General features: G+C 41.5%; 1 protein-coding gene across 1 annotated transcript in view; it reads left to right on the top strand.

Annotated features, from left to right (window-relative positions):
• Positions 1 to 16,875, top strand: part of igsf9ba (immunoglobulin superfamily, member 9Ba) — a 37,954-nt gene extending 21,079 nt beyond the window's left edge. The window contains 17 exon segments of the mRNA XM_043258498.1: positions 1,019 to 1,161; positions 1,254 to 1,394; positions 1,476 to 1,595; positions 2,424 to 2,574; positions 4,218 to 4,338; positions 4,590 to 4,669; positions 4,672 to 4,725; positions 4,728 to 4,763; positions 4,847 to 4,858; positions 4,861 to 5,072; positions 5,397 to 5,481; positions 6,074 to 6,235; positions 6,942 to 6,987; positions 7,591 to 7,677; positions 8,266 to 9,912; positions 11,872 to 12,002; positions 12,414 to 16,875. Of these exon segments, the coding sequence (XP_043114433.1) occupies positions 1,019 to 1,161; positions 1,254 to 1,394; positions 1,476 to 1,595; positions 2,424 to 2,574; positions 4,218 to 4,338; positions 4,590 to 4,669; positions 4,672 to 4,725; positions 4,728 to 4,763; positions 4,847 to 4,858; positions 4,861 to 5,072; positions 5,397 to 5,481; positions 6,074 to 6,235; positions 6,942 to 6,987; positions 7,591 to 7,677; positions 8,266 to 9,912; positions 11,872 to 12,002; positions 12,414 to 12,634 (3,449 nt within the window). The 3' untranslated portion in view covers positions 12,635 to 16,875.
• Positions 16,876 to 17,503: the final 628 nt, after the last annotated feature.

Here is a 17,503-nt window from a genome sequence, read left to right as displayed (position 1 = left end):
TTATTAAGAATTATTAGCAATTATTAAGCATGTTAATAGCCTATTCTACATTATCTTATTCTACATTCCTAGCCCTACCCAATACCTAAACTTAACAACTACCTTACTAACTATTAATAAGCAGAAATTAGGAATTTATTGAGGAAAAAAATTTTGTTAAAGGGATACTCCACCTCAAAATAAAAATCTTATCATTAATCCCTTAACAACATGTCGTTCCGAACTGTAAAAGTGTAATTTACTTTGCAGTCAATGGAACAGTCCTTCCGGCCCTATTCTGTAGATATAGTTGGGTATCTGCCATTAAAAAAATCCATTAGCATAGCTGACCGCTAATGAAAATATTTAAAAGACAATAATGATTGTTACAACAGGAAGAAATAGTTATTTTTTAGCAGGCAAGGGGGTGTACAGAATTCAAAAGATGGCTTGTTTCTCTCATTTTACCACCCAGAACAGTATGTCACGACGACCCACTATATCATCACAGCAGAAAAGAGGTCAGGGGTGACAAGGGGGCCTTAATGAATTAACTGAAGGGAAATATAGCCTGGCAGTTTGAAGAGAGAAGAGATTAGCTGTGAAAAGCACATTATATTGTGTCATATGCCGAGCAGTGGCTGACTGTCTCATTAGCAGCCGTTCCTCTGTGCCGCTGGGGTTGTGCTACATCAGTCAGCGACACCCCAGGGCTGCTGCAGGTGAGACAACTTCACAGGAAGGGCTTTAAATAACACTTACATGTTCTGTTACCACACATCACTTACCCAGGCTCCCGAACACTGCGGTTTTGGATTGAAAATATGGGCGATGTTTTTATTTAGATTTTAAGAACTGCTTTAAGATTTTTAGAACTTCTGTGAAGCGTATTATGATGGATAAACAAAGAAATTGATAAAGCACTTTGTAAGCATAGTGCAAATGACTCGATTACGTCATTTGTAGTATCTGTTTTAGAATAACCCAATAATTATTACCCATGTTCTTTATTCCCGTTTGGACCGTATCCTCTCTTCAGACCCTGCCCGTGTTGTGAACATGCCACCTGTCATCTACGTCCCAAGAAAGTTGCCAGGAATTATTCGCTGCCCAGTGGATGCCAACCCCCCAGTTACGTCAGTCAGATGGGAGAAAGACGGCTACCCCCTCAGAATTGAGAAGGTCTGTAATGCACAGGCTTCTTACGTCTGAAATGTCTGTTGTCTCTTTAACAAAACTCCGGTTCTGATTTTGCTCCTCTGTTTCTCTCTCAGTATCCTGGGTGGAGCCAGATGGCAGACGGAAGCATTCGAGTAGCAGAGGTCACTGAAGACTCCCTTGGCACCTACACCTGTGTGCCTTACAATGTCCTAGGTACCATGGGACAATCCCCTCCGGCCACTCTGGTGCTAAAGGTGAGTCAGCGCACCTTAATTAAAAGAATCACATTTTCCTAGAATTTTTTGGGATGTGTTAACATCATCATGTGACCCCAGGACCCCCCTTACTTCAACGTGAGGCCCGGGGGGGAGTACCGTCAGGAGGCGGGGAGAGAGCTGGTCATCCCCTGCGCTGCTTCTGGAGACCCTGAGATTCCAACCATTGTATGGAGAAAGGTACCATATTATTTTTCCCCTTTTTTGTAGATAGTGAAAGGGTTAGTTCACCCAAAAATGAAAATTAGTCCATGTTATACTTACCCTCAAAGCATCCTAGGTGTATCGACTTTCTTCTTTCAGACAAATCCAATCTGAGTTATATTAAAATTGATCCTGTAATTGTACCAAATGTTATTTTGTAAGAAAATATGCATATTTAAAATGTTATAAACACACGGTGTTGATAGCGATAAACACAAAAGCGTGGAGGAGAGACTCCAAAACAAAACACCAGTCACAAATCAGAAAAACAAAATAATGCTTTGTAAAGAAAAATGGAAGATTTTGAAATAAGTGATATAAGCCTGGTTTTCCTTTTCTAAAGTAAAGAAGCTTTGCTTCCTTTGCTCCTGTAAACTCGTTAGACTAGCAAATCTCAAAGGCGCACATGAGGCATGCATCCTACGTCATCGGCTGGGAACGGCTTGCGTGCATGACAGTCAACAGAAATGAGATAAAAATGTTTGTAACATTTTAAATATGGATATTTTCTTACAAAAATGCATCGATTCGCGTTTACTCAGCACCCAGAGCTATTTGAGGTATGTTTTATTAAAATGGCTTTATTTGACTACTTTTGGGCTGTTGAACAAAAACACCCACCTACTCCTATTCTGACGCTTGGAAGGGCCAGGATAATTTTTTAATATAACTAATAATTCAGATTCATCTGAAAGAAGAAAGTCATATACGCCAAGGATGCTTTGAGGTTGATTAATGGGCCAATTAAAATTTTTGGGTGAACTAACTCTTTATAAATCATTTATTATTGTGTCCTTGGTCAAGGTTGGGAAGCCCAGCAGAAGCAAACATAACATCTTACCAAGTGGTAGCTTGCAATTTGTGTCTCTGAGCAAAGAGGATCATGGGGAGTGGGAATGTGTTGCCACCAACGTAGTAACAAGCATCACTGCCAGCACACGCCTTTTTGTAATAGGTAAATGACCCTCATCAAACTTATCTAACCTTATCCTCCTATCTATCTATCTATCTATCTATCTATCTATCTATCTATCTATCTATCTATCTATCTATCTATCTATCTATCTATGTATGAAGGCTGTAGCATGGCACTGTGAAGTAACCTTTTTAATTACATTATTTTTATTAATTTATTTACATTTTTGTACTGTACATTTTTTTGGGCCTGGTCAGCACTCCATGTACAATTTTGAAGGTTCATAGGACACAAAATACGTCAGATATGTGATTTCTCAACATTTGCCAGATAGGAAGTGTAGGCTAGAACATTACGATTCCCAGCCAAGCGGCACAAGTGAGTCATTACAGTAGGGGGGCCGTGTAGCTCGTGGGAGCTCTAACTCAGCTGTCACGTCTGAGAGTTCGCCCTCGGATGACAAGTGATGTGTCAGCGGGCACACAACCCCACACACACACGTTATTTGTTTGGTGATGGACTGGTGTCATGACAGTCTAAAGATTATTCTTAATGAGAGAGCAATTAACAGATCCTCCGCAGCTGCTATGTGCCGATAAGAGATGTGATGGAACTCCTGAATCCATCCTACACTTCAGCGTTTTCATCGTCCTGCGCTCTCCTGCTATTATCAGACTGGGTCAGTCTGTGCACAGAGCTAGTTTATTGTCTAGTCAGAAAACATAAGTGAGAGGAGGTTCAGGTCAGACAAATAAATCTCCTGTTCTTCAGTTTCTCATAAATCTTTCTAGCTGTGTCTGAGAAGGCTAAACCCATCTTGGAAAGGAGTTGTTTTGGGACAAACAGTCTGGCCTAGTCTTTAAAAATTTTGGGTTAATCACTAAGAATGTATTGCGGCCACTAATAGACAATGTTCCCGGATGTCTCCCCAAACAATGACCCTGCTACTTGTAAATGTTTAGTGAATTTGTTCCTTCACATTATATTCACCATGGCATATAAGACTAGGTCTTTTTTTGCTAATGGGTTTTTGTAGACATGTGATTGATTGATTTACTCATTAATATACATGTTCAAAACATTTGGGGTCATTAAGATTTTTTTAAAATAAACTCATTATTTTGTTCAGTGATGACACATTCAACTGATAAAAAGTTATAGTTTAAGTTTACATTGTTACAAAATTGTTGACAAAAATATTAATCAGAAAAATATTTCATAATATTTCAAACATTTTGTTTTGATCAAATAAATGCAGCCTTGGTGACCATAAGATACTTATTTAAACACTTACTAAAACATGCCAACCTTAGACTTTTGAATGGTAAGAATTGTAATAATGTAATGGTAATGTAAGATTTTTGTGTTTTTAATTGTAACTGAGTTAAAAAAATGCGTAAAAAAAAAAGGTTCTAGCCTGTGCAAACCTTGCTAAGGTGTTATAGGGTGCTTACTTGTTGGCCCAGGTCAAAAAAGCTCATCCTCAAATTACTAGGATAGTCTGGCTAGAAATGTCTCAGCTCCACACATCTGATGTGTCCTTTATCCAGTGTATCATTTAGGAAGAGTTATGTGCCAAAGTTAAATGCTAAGGGTTAGTGCTAAATTCAAATTCATTATATATAATATGAGCAGTAGTACTAGCATTTGCAGACACTACTAATTAAAAATAACCATTTCAGGCACTAGTCCACACGCGCCAACTAATGTCCACGTGTCAGCATCCACAAGCTCCGCTAATGTTTCCTGGGAACCTGGATATGACGGAGGCTTTGAACAGACGTTCTCGGTCTGGTACGGCCGGTGTAAGTCCTGCCAGAACCCCACTAAATATAGTTCCTTCCTCACTTTTTTCTAAATGTACTTGTGACTTGGTATAATCTTTTTTTAAAAAAAGACTAGCTGTTAAAGCTATGTATTATATGCATATGGAAATGCAATGAATGAATCAATGAAATGCTTTTCCAAAAATATGTTATGCAATCAATTTTTTTTTAATTTTCATTGTAATCAGTTGACGTTTTATAATAGAAGTATTTGGTATAATCCAATAGAAAGGTGAAGAATGATTTAGGGCCACATGACTGGCTATCCATACCTGTGCCCGGCTCTCAGACGTGGTTGGTGGTCCAGGGTTGGAGCCAAAGACTGCCTATCAATTTAGTGTGCTGGCCCAGAACAAGCTGGGCACTGGCCCTTCAGTGAGGTAGTCACTGTGACTACAGGAGGTGGGTGGCACTTCAACACAAACTGGATCTATGAATGATTATCAAAATGAGATGTGCTCGCAACCTCCCATTATCTTTCCCAGGGTATCCCATAAGTACCCTGAACCACTGGTGCTTCTAACTCCACCACGGTGCCTCACAGCCAACCGGACACAGCAGGGTGTATTGTTGACGTGGCTTCCTCCGGCCAATCACTCTTCACCAATTGACCGTTACATCATCGAGTTCCGCCTGGGAGAAAGGTGGGAGGTTCTAGATGACTTGATTCCTGCCACTGAAACTGAGATCATAGCAAGAGATCTTATTCAGGTAATACTTGCTACTTTAATATCTTTTGTATGGTACTCTTTAGGTTATCCATAAATAATAGAGTCAGGCAATAATCTAATTTACAGAAATTCAATTTGTGCACATTCACTTTTTTCAGAGAATGGCAGCTCTGGCTATTTAGAGAAATGCAGTGAGGGAATTCATTTCCACCGAAAAGCTCAGAGGATGTCATTTTAATTCAGTCTGACATACAGCGGAGTCTGCTACAAATGTTCTTGTTACAAATCTGTTGGTAGATCTGACACTTCAACCTGTTGGCCTCACAGGATTTGTGACCCACTGACCTGTTTCTCTGTCTCCCAGGACTCTTGGTATGAATTCAGAGCGCTAGCTGTAATGGATGATCTTGTCAGTGAGAGCAGTAATGTGGTGGGAGTGTCAAGTACAGGTGAGAATATGGGGTTTAACTAAAATGCACCAATTCATTGCTTTAGCCACCTAGAGCTTCACTGCCCTCTGCTGCTCATTGTAGTTAGTGCCCTACTGTATGTTTTTGTTTGCTGTTGTAGATGTGATACAAAGGTGTCATGCACCTATTTTTTGGGGGGGCATCAGTGGCAGGCCTGGCTTACTTAAGCCATTTTTGTTGTATAATAAAGCTGAAGTGTTTAATTTCTGCTCCAAATTGAAGATAATAGGACTGACTAGTTAGATGTGATTGCTGCCACAGGATGTTTTCATTGCCTACAAAAATGTAGTTATTAAAGATATTAATTTGTTTTTGGAAGTTATATTCAAAATCCACTTGATTTTAATCCACTTGGCTCAAAAATCTGAATGCCGCATGCCCTCTCGATCTAAATAGGAAAGGCGCTTCTGATCTGATAGGCTGCAGTTGTGTTAACACTTTGCTATAGTCTGCTTTATAATGCACACTAACTCAATCACTGTCAGCGATCACGTTAACCTGCTTTGTGAATACATGCTTGCTGCATTCTCCCATCCTAATTTCATGTTCTGGAGTGTTTCTCCTCTCTCAGACCCCTTCCCTCCCACAGAAATCTCAGACGAGGGGCTGGCCAAGCCAGTGGTGGCCGGCATCGTGGCCACCATCTGTTTCTTGGCGGCTGCTATCCTATTCAGCACGCTCGCTGCATGTTTTGTCAACAAGCAGCATCGTCGCAAGCTTAAACGCAAACGAGGTAAGTCCTTCTTAAAGGAATAGTTCATCCAAAAAAGAAAATTATGCCATAATTTACTCACCCCCAAGCCTTGCTAGGTGTATATAACTTTCTTCTTTCAGACGAACAAAGTCTGAGTTTTAGCTCTTGGCTGAATTCTGACTGGACGTATGATGTAAGCTTAGTCATATGTTGAGTCAGAGGTCAGCCAAGAAACCGGAACTTGAAGCTCTCGCGAACACGCATATGGCAGTTGCCGGAAGTCAGTTTTTTAGGTTATGATTTTAAAACTAGAAATATTTTTGTTACAAAAACCCATCAATCTGCTTTAGAGGACATGCGATAACCCTCCTTGAGGCATATAGGTTTTGAAATGCAGTACTTGCAGATATAGCCGATTTACGGAGCTTTAAAATAAAAACAAATGAAAAGAAATCTGACCGTGTTTGTCTGAAAGAAGAAAGTCGCATAAAACACGGATGTCCTGGGGATGAATAAAATATGGCGTAATTTTAATTTTTGAATGAACTATTCCTTTAACTTCAAGACACAGTTATCTCTCTTGTTACTGAGTAATTTTTACACAGATCACAACTTTATTGGATTTGTAAAAGATTGTACATTTTTCAGTGGTAATGCATTTTACCAGCTTCAGCATTGCGGTGGTTGAGAAAAAGATCTGAAGCATATTGTCATGCTGATGTGGCATTGTGTGATTTGTCTTTAGACCCTCCACTATCGATTACACACACAAGGAAAAGCATCGAATCTCCGTAAGTACCAGTGCATGGTAACATCCATCATACTTTGCACTTCTGCAAATCTGTTGACTACCAGGCACATGGCTTGAGAGAGAGAAAGAGAGAGAGAGCATGTACAGTTTGGGAAATCAAACAGCTGACCTTAGCAGCTGCTGTTTTACTGTGAGGGATGCATGGAGGAGGATTTGAGTGGTCACTAAAGTGGCTGCTATAAATGCATCTGTGCTTACCTCTGCTTTCAGCAGTAAGATGCATTGATTTGCCATTATAAACAATCTTCTCAAGCTTGTCCAGTCAGGTTGTGATAGAACCTTTCAATAGTGTTAGAATATATTATAAACATGAAGCTTATCCCCCAGCTCCTCTGAATTGATCAGTGCAGGCATGGCAGCATGTCACTCTCACATTTATAACCAGAGCTAAAGGAAGGAGAACATTAAGGGTAACTCCAACCCAGTTCAAACTGGGACTCACGCTCTTATCCGATTCCATTGTGGTCTTCATAGAGCTGCAGTCTCATGCTCCCATCCCACCCATTTCCACATAGCAGTGTGGAACCATAGTCTGGTTGACGGCCGACTCTGCCCCGTCTCTATTGTGTTTTTGTCACCGCAGGCCTCCTCTTACCCCCTTGCCTGGCATTGAGCCCTACTGGGAAGAGCCAGACAGGAGCAGCTACAGGCCCCCATCCACCAGCCCTCAGTGAGTGCTTGCACCTGTATCTCTCTCTGTAGCAGGCGCTAGCATGCACCTGTCTGCCGTAGCTGCATGATATCAGTTAGTGGTGCAGAGCTAAACTGCTGCTTTGGGGGAATAGACAACTTCAGCCCTCAGCTGCTCCAACAATTGACACTTGTTTGACCACTTATAGCCAGCAAGATGGATTATTATTGAAGAGTTGGGTGAAAATATAGTTTAGCTGATATTATTTTGGCTCACTGGTGCCTGTATTGACTTATCTGTTTCTATGTTCTGTCCCCATTCTGTTGTTCTTCATTATCTCTCACCTTGACATCGTGTTTCACTTTCATTTAAGATGGCCTTTAAATAAAGATCTGTATTTACTGTAATTACTGTTATGAAAAGGCATGCGGATTAAGGCTAATTACCTGAATTTTGTTCTTTTAAAACAAGTGCACTATAAAGTGTAATGTAATGCCATTTAATTTCAAACTATATTCAATGTTTAAATATGGAGTGATTCTTGTTGATAGTTCTTGATAGTGCTAATTTTAAGTTCTGGTATTCCCCAGGCTCATTCCTAAGCCCAATGTCTTTTTTGATTGACAGGCTGTCCTCTGGGAAGATCAGTCCTGAGAGCATTGCTTCCTCCAGGCCCCCATCTCTGGCCAGCGTGGGTGGCCATGGTCTTTACGTTAAGAAGTTGCCGAGCCCTAGGAAAGAGAAAGAGCTTTCCCTCTATAAGAAAACCAAGAGAGCAATAACCAGTAAGAAGTACAGCGTGTCCAAGCACGAGGCTGAGGTCACCACGCCCATCGAGCTGATCAGCCGTGGACCTGATGGCCGATTCGTCATGGACCCCAGTGACATCGACTCGTCCCTCAAGCCACGACGCATTGAGGGTTTTCCTTTTGTGGAGGAATCAGACTTGTATCCTGAGTTCCGCCAATCAGATGAGGAGAACGATGACCCAGGGCCCCTACCCCCAGTCATGGCCACCCTCAGGCCCCAGATATCCCCTGTGTCCTCCAGCCAGGAGTCCTACATGCAGCCCCCAGCCTACAGCCCCCGGTTCCAGAGGCCTATGGAAGGTATGAGCATCTCGGAGGGTAGTCGGCTTCAGGCCACAGGGCAGAGCCGGGTCTCCCATTTTCACAGGGTCTTCCCTCCAGGCCCCTTCTATGGCTATCTAGGTAGCGGTGCTGAGGTGGAGCTTCACCCTCCTTTTTACATGCCTGATGTTAGTCCACGTAGCTCTGCCATGTCCTCCTCACCTTCATACCCCCCTGAGGGGCCGTTCCGCCATCCCACCATCCCAGAGGAGAGGGAGGAGCTGAGGATCCATCAGTATGGTGCCTCCGGCCACGCCCTCCCACTGGTGCATAGCCCTCCCTCCTCTCGCTCAACCGAGATCTGGCAGCCTCCTGACTTCCCCTTTCTAGGTCAGGAGGGTCCCCGTCTCGCTCTTCCACCACGTCATTCCTCATATCTCCACCGGGAACTCCCCGATCCCCCGCCATACCCCTCCCATAGTCGTACTCTTAGCACCACCTCTCAGCTCCCTTCAAGCTCTGCTTTCCTCCAGCTGGAGGCCCCTAGAGCCCACCTGAGCAGATCTCCCGGCAGGTTTCCGCCTCAGGGCCCTTCAGCCAAGCATATAACTATGCAACAGGCCCAGACTCTGGGGCAGTTGAGACACACTGCCCACGGTATGGGCGTACCAGTGTTGCCTTACTCAGGCGCCACGGCCCGCATGGGGAGCCCAAGCACACTGCACAGTGAGAGCTCGGACGGCTGGAGGTCTGAGGCCCAGCCTTGGCTGAGCCCCAGGGCGGCACGAAGGATGGATCTCGGCCTACAGCAGGTGGTCCTGCAGCCGTCACGACTCTCCCCTCTCACCCAGACCCCTCCCAGCTCACACGCCGGCTCTCCAGACATTCTCGTCCGCCCTCCTCCCCGCCCTAGCATCCTGCGGTCTTCCCGCTCTCAAGAGATGCCCGAGAGCGCCCGCCACCCCGCCAGTGTCTCCTTCTCCCGAAGGTCTCTCTCCTCGTCCCCTGCCACTTCACCTACCCAAGGCCAGAGCGGCCAGCGGCCCAGCCTCAGCTACCGTGCCCACATGGCCTTTGCCACAGCCGCGGCCAGTTACCCCTCCCAGTCCCCTTCACCCCCTGCGGAGAGCAGTGATGCTTTCGGCCAGATGCCATCTCAGAGAAGGACAGATGAGGAGATGCTCCCCTCAGAACCCTCTCCAGGGTAGGTGAACCGTACCATTGGAGGCTCCAAAATGACAAAGGAGATTGTTATTCATCATCTGTACCGCAAAAGCAATGCTTTCATGCTTTTGCGATTTTTGGTTAAAATATTTTTACATGTACATCTTACTATAAACTATTTACATATGCACAAATGTCCATGTCCTCCAGTATAACTCCTTATTGGGTTCACAGGATAAATTTCCATACTTTTCTTTATTTTCTTCAAAGCCAATTCTCCTTTAACCTTTAAACAGTGTAATTTTGATATAAGAAATTATTGTAGTGTATAACTTTTTTCATGATTAAGGATTTTCTAGTGCATCCATGACGATCCCATGGCTCTTCCTTCTTTGTCCTCTTTTGTGGGCTGATCACATCACTCACCCTCTCCAGCTCATTTCCTTCCATTTCTCTCACTTCTTCTAACTCAGGGCTTTGACCATCACGGTGGCCTTCTTAGGCGGCCTTCGTTGCCAGGGATGAGTGTGCGCTCATCTCTTGCAACACTCATCCTCATCTAGAGTAGAGACGGCGCTTTTCTCTGGAGACTCTGGTAGTCTTACCCTCTTTGTTTTTGATTGATCTCAGCTATCTGGGCAGCATTGTTGTGACCAGGTCCTCTACACCACAATAGGTAAGGGTCGAATCCATGTCTGAAAGGGGAGGGGTTTGCAGGCGGGGCCTTAAATCATTCTCATTTAAAGGGGAATGACTTTTTTGTGACTATTTTTATTACATGATATCAATAATACATTGTCTTTTTTTGGCATATATCCTGAATAGTTCTATTGCTGGAATATAAATATTTTCAGTATTGCTTATTTGCAGTTATTAAGTACAGCCAATGTTTTTTCAAGAGATTTTGAATTGGCGCCCTTTTAGAGGCACACTTGGATATTCCCCTTTAAAATTTTGTTTCCATGTACAAAAATATCATGCATGCCTTTTCTAAATACTCTTCTTCTCGATGCCGAATCAGTAACAGCAGTTCTCAAACTAAAATTTCTTGTCACATTTTGTCGTCCTAGTGGTTTGGTTCCTTTCTTTTATGTGACTGTTCTTTACTGGCCATTCTCCCCTCCCTGCCATCTCTTCTCCTGTCAGCATGGTGAAGCCACTGTACAGTGTATTCATGGTAACCAGAGTGTGTTTGATGTGGCGGACTTTAGTGCTCGGTCATGTCTACCACCCCCCTCTATTAATCACTTTCACTTTCTCTTTCCACAGCCTCAGCAGCAGGGGAGACTGTCTATAAACGCTTTGTGTTTCTGTGCCTTGTGAACCCATGAGTTGTTGGCTGACTCTTCAGTATGGACGTTTGAGTGTCATGACCTCTGCCATGATAGAGGAATGGCATGTGCGATAAAAGACAACACTTTACAAGAAACGTGACCTCTGTGGTCAGTTTTATAGGAAACCAGTGAGCTTACTGGGAAACAGGAGATTTTGGCTAGTTGTAATTTGATTGGACAGTGCTGGCAGCATGGCAGCAGTGTACAACATGAGGTAAAAGGTTTATTCATGTTAATTTAGGTGCATCCTGTAGTAAATGAGTGGGGAAAATGCTAAATTCAACTCACCAGACTAACTCAACTAATACAATGTCCTTTTAATTTGCAGAGTACCCATCTAATGAGGAAGAGTCTTTGTTTTTTTCTTTAAAAAATAAATGATTTGGTATTTAATGTTTATTCTGACGACCCATGAAATGTGGCCAATTAAAATGAATATGATTTCGTTTTGATAAACAATATATAACAAGACGATTTGATTAATTGGTAAATTGCATAGTACATGTTGATGAATGGTACTTTTGTCATGAAGGTTTTGCACTTGGCATTGGGGCAGCCAAAGTGCTCCCTTTTTGGGGCTAAATCTCAGTTTGATCTGGCCGGTGGAGGGCAGCGCACCCTGGTGGTGGTGTGAAGTAATACATGGTTGTGTTTGTCTCTCACAGGGAGCATCTAGGTGCAGTGAGAGTCCCTGCAGGGTCTGAGAGCTTTGAAGCACTGATTTATTATTGTATTAATAAAGCCAAGAAATCAACAGCCAACAAGAACAACAACTCCAGATTCAAGAAAAGGACAGGTCAGTTTCACCTGTACTTTACATACTGGGAGAAAGGGACATGTTGTCTCTCCTAATGTCCTGACTACATGCCTGTATGCTTAACAATTACAAGAAACCACCCGAATCATGCTAAAAACACCTCCCTACAACTCCTTAAAGGAACAGTTCGCCAAAAATGAAGATCATTCCATAATCTACTCAACCCCCAAGCCATCCTAGGGTGCATTTTTTAAAATCTCTGCCTGTATTCTCTGAAAGAATACGCCATATATGTCTGCGGCTTGGGGGTGAGTAGATCATAGTGCAAGTTCCATTTTTGGGTGAACTATTCTTTTAACATTGTAGAAGTGAGGTTTGCATGCGCAGGCTTCTTCTGAAAATGTAAAAATCTGTTCTGTCGCCGTGTCTCATTTGCTCTGCTGTCTCTAGATGTGTCCAACTCTCAGACCCAGCAGCCGCATGCATCTCAGGCCTCTGAGCAAAGAGAACATCTCAGCTCTCCCTCAAAGAAAAAGTGGAAAAGTACACTTAGAAAGTCCCCCTGTCTTCATCTGTCCTCTCTGCTGCGCTGGCTTCACCCCAGAGAAGACAGAAAATCCCTCCTGGCCAGTATGGACCCTGCCCACTCAAACTATGGTTCTCTGCTTTGAGAGCCAACCCTGTCTCCCCCCAAACTCACTAAAACTTATCCTGTGGGGCGGATCGTCTCCTTGTCCATTAGCAAAAATGTACAATGGACAAGCTCTCAGTACTGTTTTGTAATCAGTCTAAACTAGATACGATTTATTATGTTCTTCGGTTGGCACAATATACTACACATATCTGTATTTTCTGTAAATTTACACAAAGGAAAAACGTACAGGGGTGCTCTTTTGGAAGAAACAGAAAAGGACAGGACAAAAGCTTTTCGTTTGATAATAAAAAAAAAGAAAGTAATAGCATTCCATTACATGCTAGGAAAAATCTTGCTGGCCACTTCGGTTTTTGTCATAACGTTGTCGGAACTGTGTATATTGTGAAGGAAAGAGTTAAATGCTCTGTACAAATATGTCTTTCAAGACCTGATAGCTACTACAGGGTTTCTTTTCTTCCTTCTACAAAATATACCTCAAAAAAGAAAATAGAAAAAAAAGAAAACGAATAAATGATCTGGAACATATTTCAGCACTTCTACCATATTTTGTGCAAGCTAGCATTTCATTTTGGATGACGTGTGCTGTCTGTTTGTGGCAAAGCTTTGACAGCATTACAGAACATGAGGGATTAATGTAAGCCCAGAAATTACAATGTATTTATTTATAAAATACTGAACGTGAAATATAAAGCACAGAATATCATAGAAATTGTAAGCTTGAAATGAATGACTGCAGTACTAGATTGGTCCTGCGACAAAGTTTGAACAATTAATTCCATGCAAAGGCAAGTAGAATTGAAAACATGCTTTCTTATTTTTTTAAATAATTGACATTATATTTGACTACCACCATTGGACAGCTTTAAGGCATTTTTTTAATCTGTGGTTGGAGGAAGAGTAATATTAGCCCCCTGCTGAAAAAAAAAAAAAGATTTAGTTTCACATTAAATTTTAGAATTTCCTCTTTTTGACATGTTCAGATGGCATAAGCGCAAATGTAATATTTAAACTGAAGTAGAATTACCTGGTCCTTGTCTTGCACAAATGTAGTTAGAAGTGGTGAAATGCATTATTAATCTTTTCGTCACTTCCTTGAAGTAAATAATTTGTTATACGTTTGCTTTGGACATACAATACACCAAGGAAGTACAGTAGATATCGTGCAGACTAATGAAGTCATCAATATAACATAGAAAAGTGAAATAGTCCTTAATCTAATCAGTTGGGAAAAAAAAAAAAAAAAAAAAAAGATTACTTCTTGGTTACTTTCTACCTGCAAAAGTGGACCTCCAAAATAGCTTGACTCTTTAAAAAAAAATAATAACTGTATTGTAATCTTTACTATTTGCCATCCATCACAGCTCATCTGATGACATAGCAAAGTTTGTGTTATTTGAATTAATGATGACTTTAGTAGCCTATTTCCGAAAGATGTTAACTGTCTCTAGAGTTCACTAACAGCTGCTGATCTGCTACCTAAAGTGAAAGCTACTCGGGCGTGTGCTAGTTTAGTTTAACCGATGGTGAATGTATGATTTGCTCTTAGAATTCAGATTTATCTGAATATTTTTAGTGTGATGTTTCTCTCTTTTAGCTTATTTATACGTACGCCGATGCGATCAACTCCAAAATGAATCTTGAAGGTACAACTTAATAGGAAATTGAATGAAATCTCATGCAGTACTTGAATAAGGCAGAATATACAAGCAGGAAACCCTGGGGTGCGTAGGGATTCGTACTGTAGTAGCCATTTTGAGTTTCGAGGATTTGATTTAAGTGCCCAAAGGGCTGTTTACTTTGTCTTTCCTTTCTCTCTTTTTGTATACAACTGTTTTACTCGAAGTGAAAACGAATGCTCAAACGTCTCGCAGTGTATTTGAGCTATTCAGTATTAGATCAGCAGACTCCATTGCTTATTTCTATGTACATCTTTTTCCACCCCATGTGGTGCGATTCGTAAGGCTGCTTTAATCGTGTAGTCTCTGAGAGGAGAAGGGCAGTGTTTATTTTTAGATATTCCTGATTACCTGCCTTTAGCTGTCGGGAGAGAAGTGTTCGACTTAGACTTAACTCTGTTTTTGCTACGTGTTTTGTCAAGTTCTGTCAAGAACTCATTGCTAACAAGTCCTACAACAACCACATAATGTTTACATGATCTAGAAATATAACGTGCAAGGATGTAGGCACACTGTACACATTATGACTTGGTGCTATGTCTTTTTGAACTCGTGGTGCTGTGGTTCAGAGGTTAACACACAAACTCACGCACAGTCCTCTGTCTTAAACTAGCCTAACTAAACTAGCTCTGTTGTGATTTCCGTTGTCGAGTTCTCCTGGTGAGTAGGACCGCAAGCAATAAAACCTCTCTCACAGGGCAGGTCCTGTGCGCTCACTATATCTCTCTTTCGGTATGAAAACGGTTAAATACAGTTCGGCTTTGCCTATTCAGTATGTGCTTACGTTATCGCGTGAACGTTCGCCGATAAAAGCCCGCGCATTTAGGCAGATCGCCAGGCTTGAAGGAGGCACTATTTCAATGTATAATCCATAAAATGTACCCACGTTATGATAGTCAATTTTTTTCATTTAGCATGGGAAGGACGTGGTAACTCGAGCAGGTGGCGTTCTGACGCGTCAAGCGGCGGCGTTTCTGTTTTATAGCGTTTTTCTTGGACACAACGGAGCGATGCGTCCTCGCGTAAAGCTGTCACACCGATTTAAGACGCAGGTGCGGTGTCTCTGTATGTCTGTGGAAGGTGATCGACGGCATTTTCTTCAGCTCCTCTGGTCTTTGAAGAGAGAACCCGGTTGAAACGACTCTCTTGAATATATATGATACTGTACAGGTAGATGCGCGCCCCATTTTCGCTTCTGTAAGAGGGCTCGTTTGCAGGAAGCGTCATATCAATTCTTTGATTGCCTGTATTCAGTTTTGTGCTTACTACTTTTGGTGCTTCGTGAAACTTTGTTTTCCTTTTTTTTCTGAACAGAACTAACCTTGCATAATCAAGCTATTCCACTCGTTCGGACCTGTCTCGTTTCATCTTTTTGTTCTCGATTCTTTTGCTGTTCATATTAACCAGCACTGAAAACTTAGAATGTAATACTGCATTATGCACTAATTTACGACTGTTTTAACATTAAACCTCATTCTTAGAGCTTATTGGAAGCATATTTCAAATCGCATTGTGCTTTCTGACTGCTTTTGAATTTGTGTTGTACATTGTTTACAGATTTTATTATTATCTAAAGATGTGTTCTGGGCAAACATGTTTTTCATCTTTATCACCCTACATGCAAATGTATAAGAGACTGTTCTTACGTGAAGAAAAAGACCATAATGGAATATGAGTTTTGTTTTTCCTTTCAGGTTTTTTGTTTTTTGATTGAATGACTAGACCGAAGGCTTCTTTTGTTAATTAATCTCATTTATTTCAGGTATTATTCTCAAACAGTATGGTGCTGTACCAAAGCCTTATGTACAATATTATTATATGATGCGTTGTTTGATTCTTCTGCCACTGCTAAGGAATTCTCTAAATTGCTAGACGCCTCTGATTATGAATTAAGGTGCAGTGTGCCTCTTTCTTTTGGTCCTTGATTAGTACTTTGCAGTGCTTTTCTTGGGCATTCGGTGTCTCCACATACTGTACTCAGATGTTAAGATACGGTGCCTGGTGTGTCTTCATGCTGCTAGGAGTAAATGTTAAAGATGTTTTGTATCTGTACTACCAACTTCTGAAATACGACATTGACCTCCACAATAACTCAGCTGGACACTCTTGATATCAAAAGGGAGCAACCCTTCAGTAAGCAATGGCATTTTTAGGGAATAAAGGAAATCCCATTGTTATTTCACATTTATTAAATTGCTTTCATCATTTTTTTAAACATTTATTTAAAAGTTTTGCTCTAGAATAAGACCCCAGTCAAAAAGAATATGCTATCCTGACAAGTGAATTGTCCTTGAGAATTACATCAATACCAGACCTGGGAATGAAACACACGGAAGTGTTAAGTGTGTGTGTGCGTGCGTGTGCGTGTGTGTGTGTGCGTGCGCGCGCGCGCTGTCTTTAACAGCCCAGTTAAAGTTCTGTATAGTGGAGCCGTTCAATTTGCATTGTTTACATCACCAGATGCCCAGATATGCACATTTTGGCAAGCTCTATTAGGTTGACATTTTCCAACGCTTTGGTCCATGTAATAACCCCGTAAAACTTTTTGTATTTTGATATAATAAAAAAATATAAGAATGTGTTTATTTCTTGAAGAGTGGTTTTTGACTGTTCGTATATGCAGCGGCCGCCAGAGGCCACTGTTGCATAATGTTAAAACGGAATGATTTTTTTTTGTTTCTACAGATCAAGCGTAATGCCTTAGAGGGAAGGTGTTTTCCAAAAGTTTGACTGATAATGCTGTCATGTAGGAAATTAAGTGTTCATCCAGGTGCAAAGTCCTCAACCAACACAACTCCCTCTCACACACCTATTTATCTAAAGTTAGTGACTAACACAAAACAGATAACGCCGTGGCCCTGGCATAGGTCTCAAAGCCAACGCCTTGGCATTGGCCAGATAATTTAATAATTATGATGATTTTAATGATGATGATGATTTTTATAGGAAAAGTTGAGATGGTCTCTGTTAAGTTTCGGTTAACCCATTTATAGTCTTTTGGTTAAAACTGCCTTCATAAAATAGTTGTATAATTTTATCTTTCAGCATTTAATATTCTCAATATATTTTATATGTATGTGTGAAGCTGTTTTCCAGAACTCTTTAAATTGTATTTCTCCATCGGTATTTTTATGAACCTGTATCAACACATATTCCTTGAGGGGAGTATTTAGACCCACTGTACAATAATCTTGAATATTTTACGTTTT

Source organism: Puntigrus tetrazona, chromosome 15, assembly GCF_018831695.1.
Source record: "Puntigrus tetrazona isolate hp1 chromosome 15, ASM1883169v1, whole genome shotgun sequence".
Classification (NCBI taxonomy): domain Eukaryota; kingdom Metazoa; phylum Chordata; class Actinopteri; order Cypriniformes; family Cyprinidae; genus Puntigrus; species Puntigrus tetrazona.
Note: the sequence above shows the minus strand (reverse complement) of the source record. Positions and strands in the feature narration are given on the sequence as shown.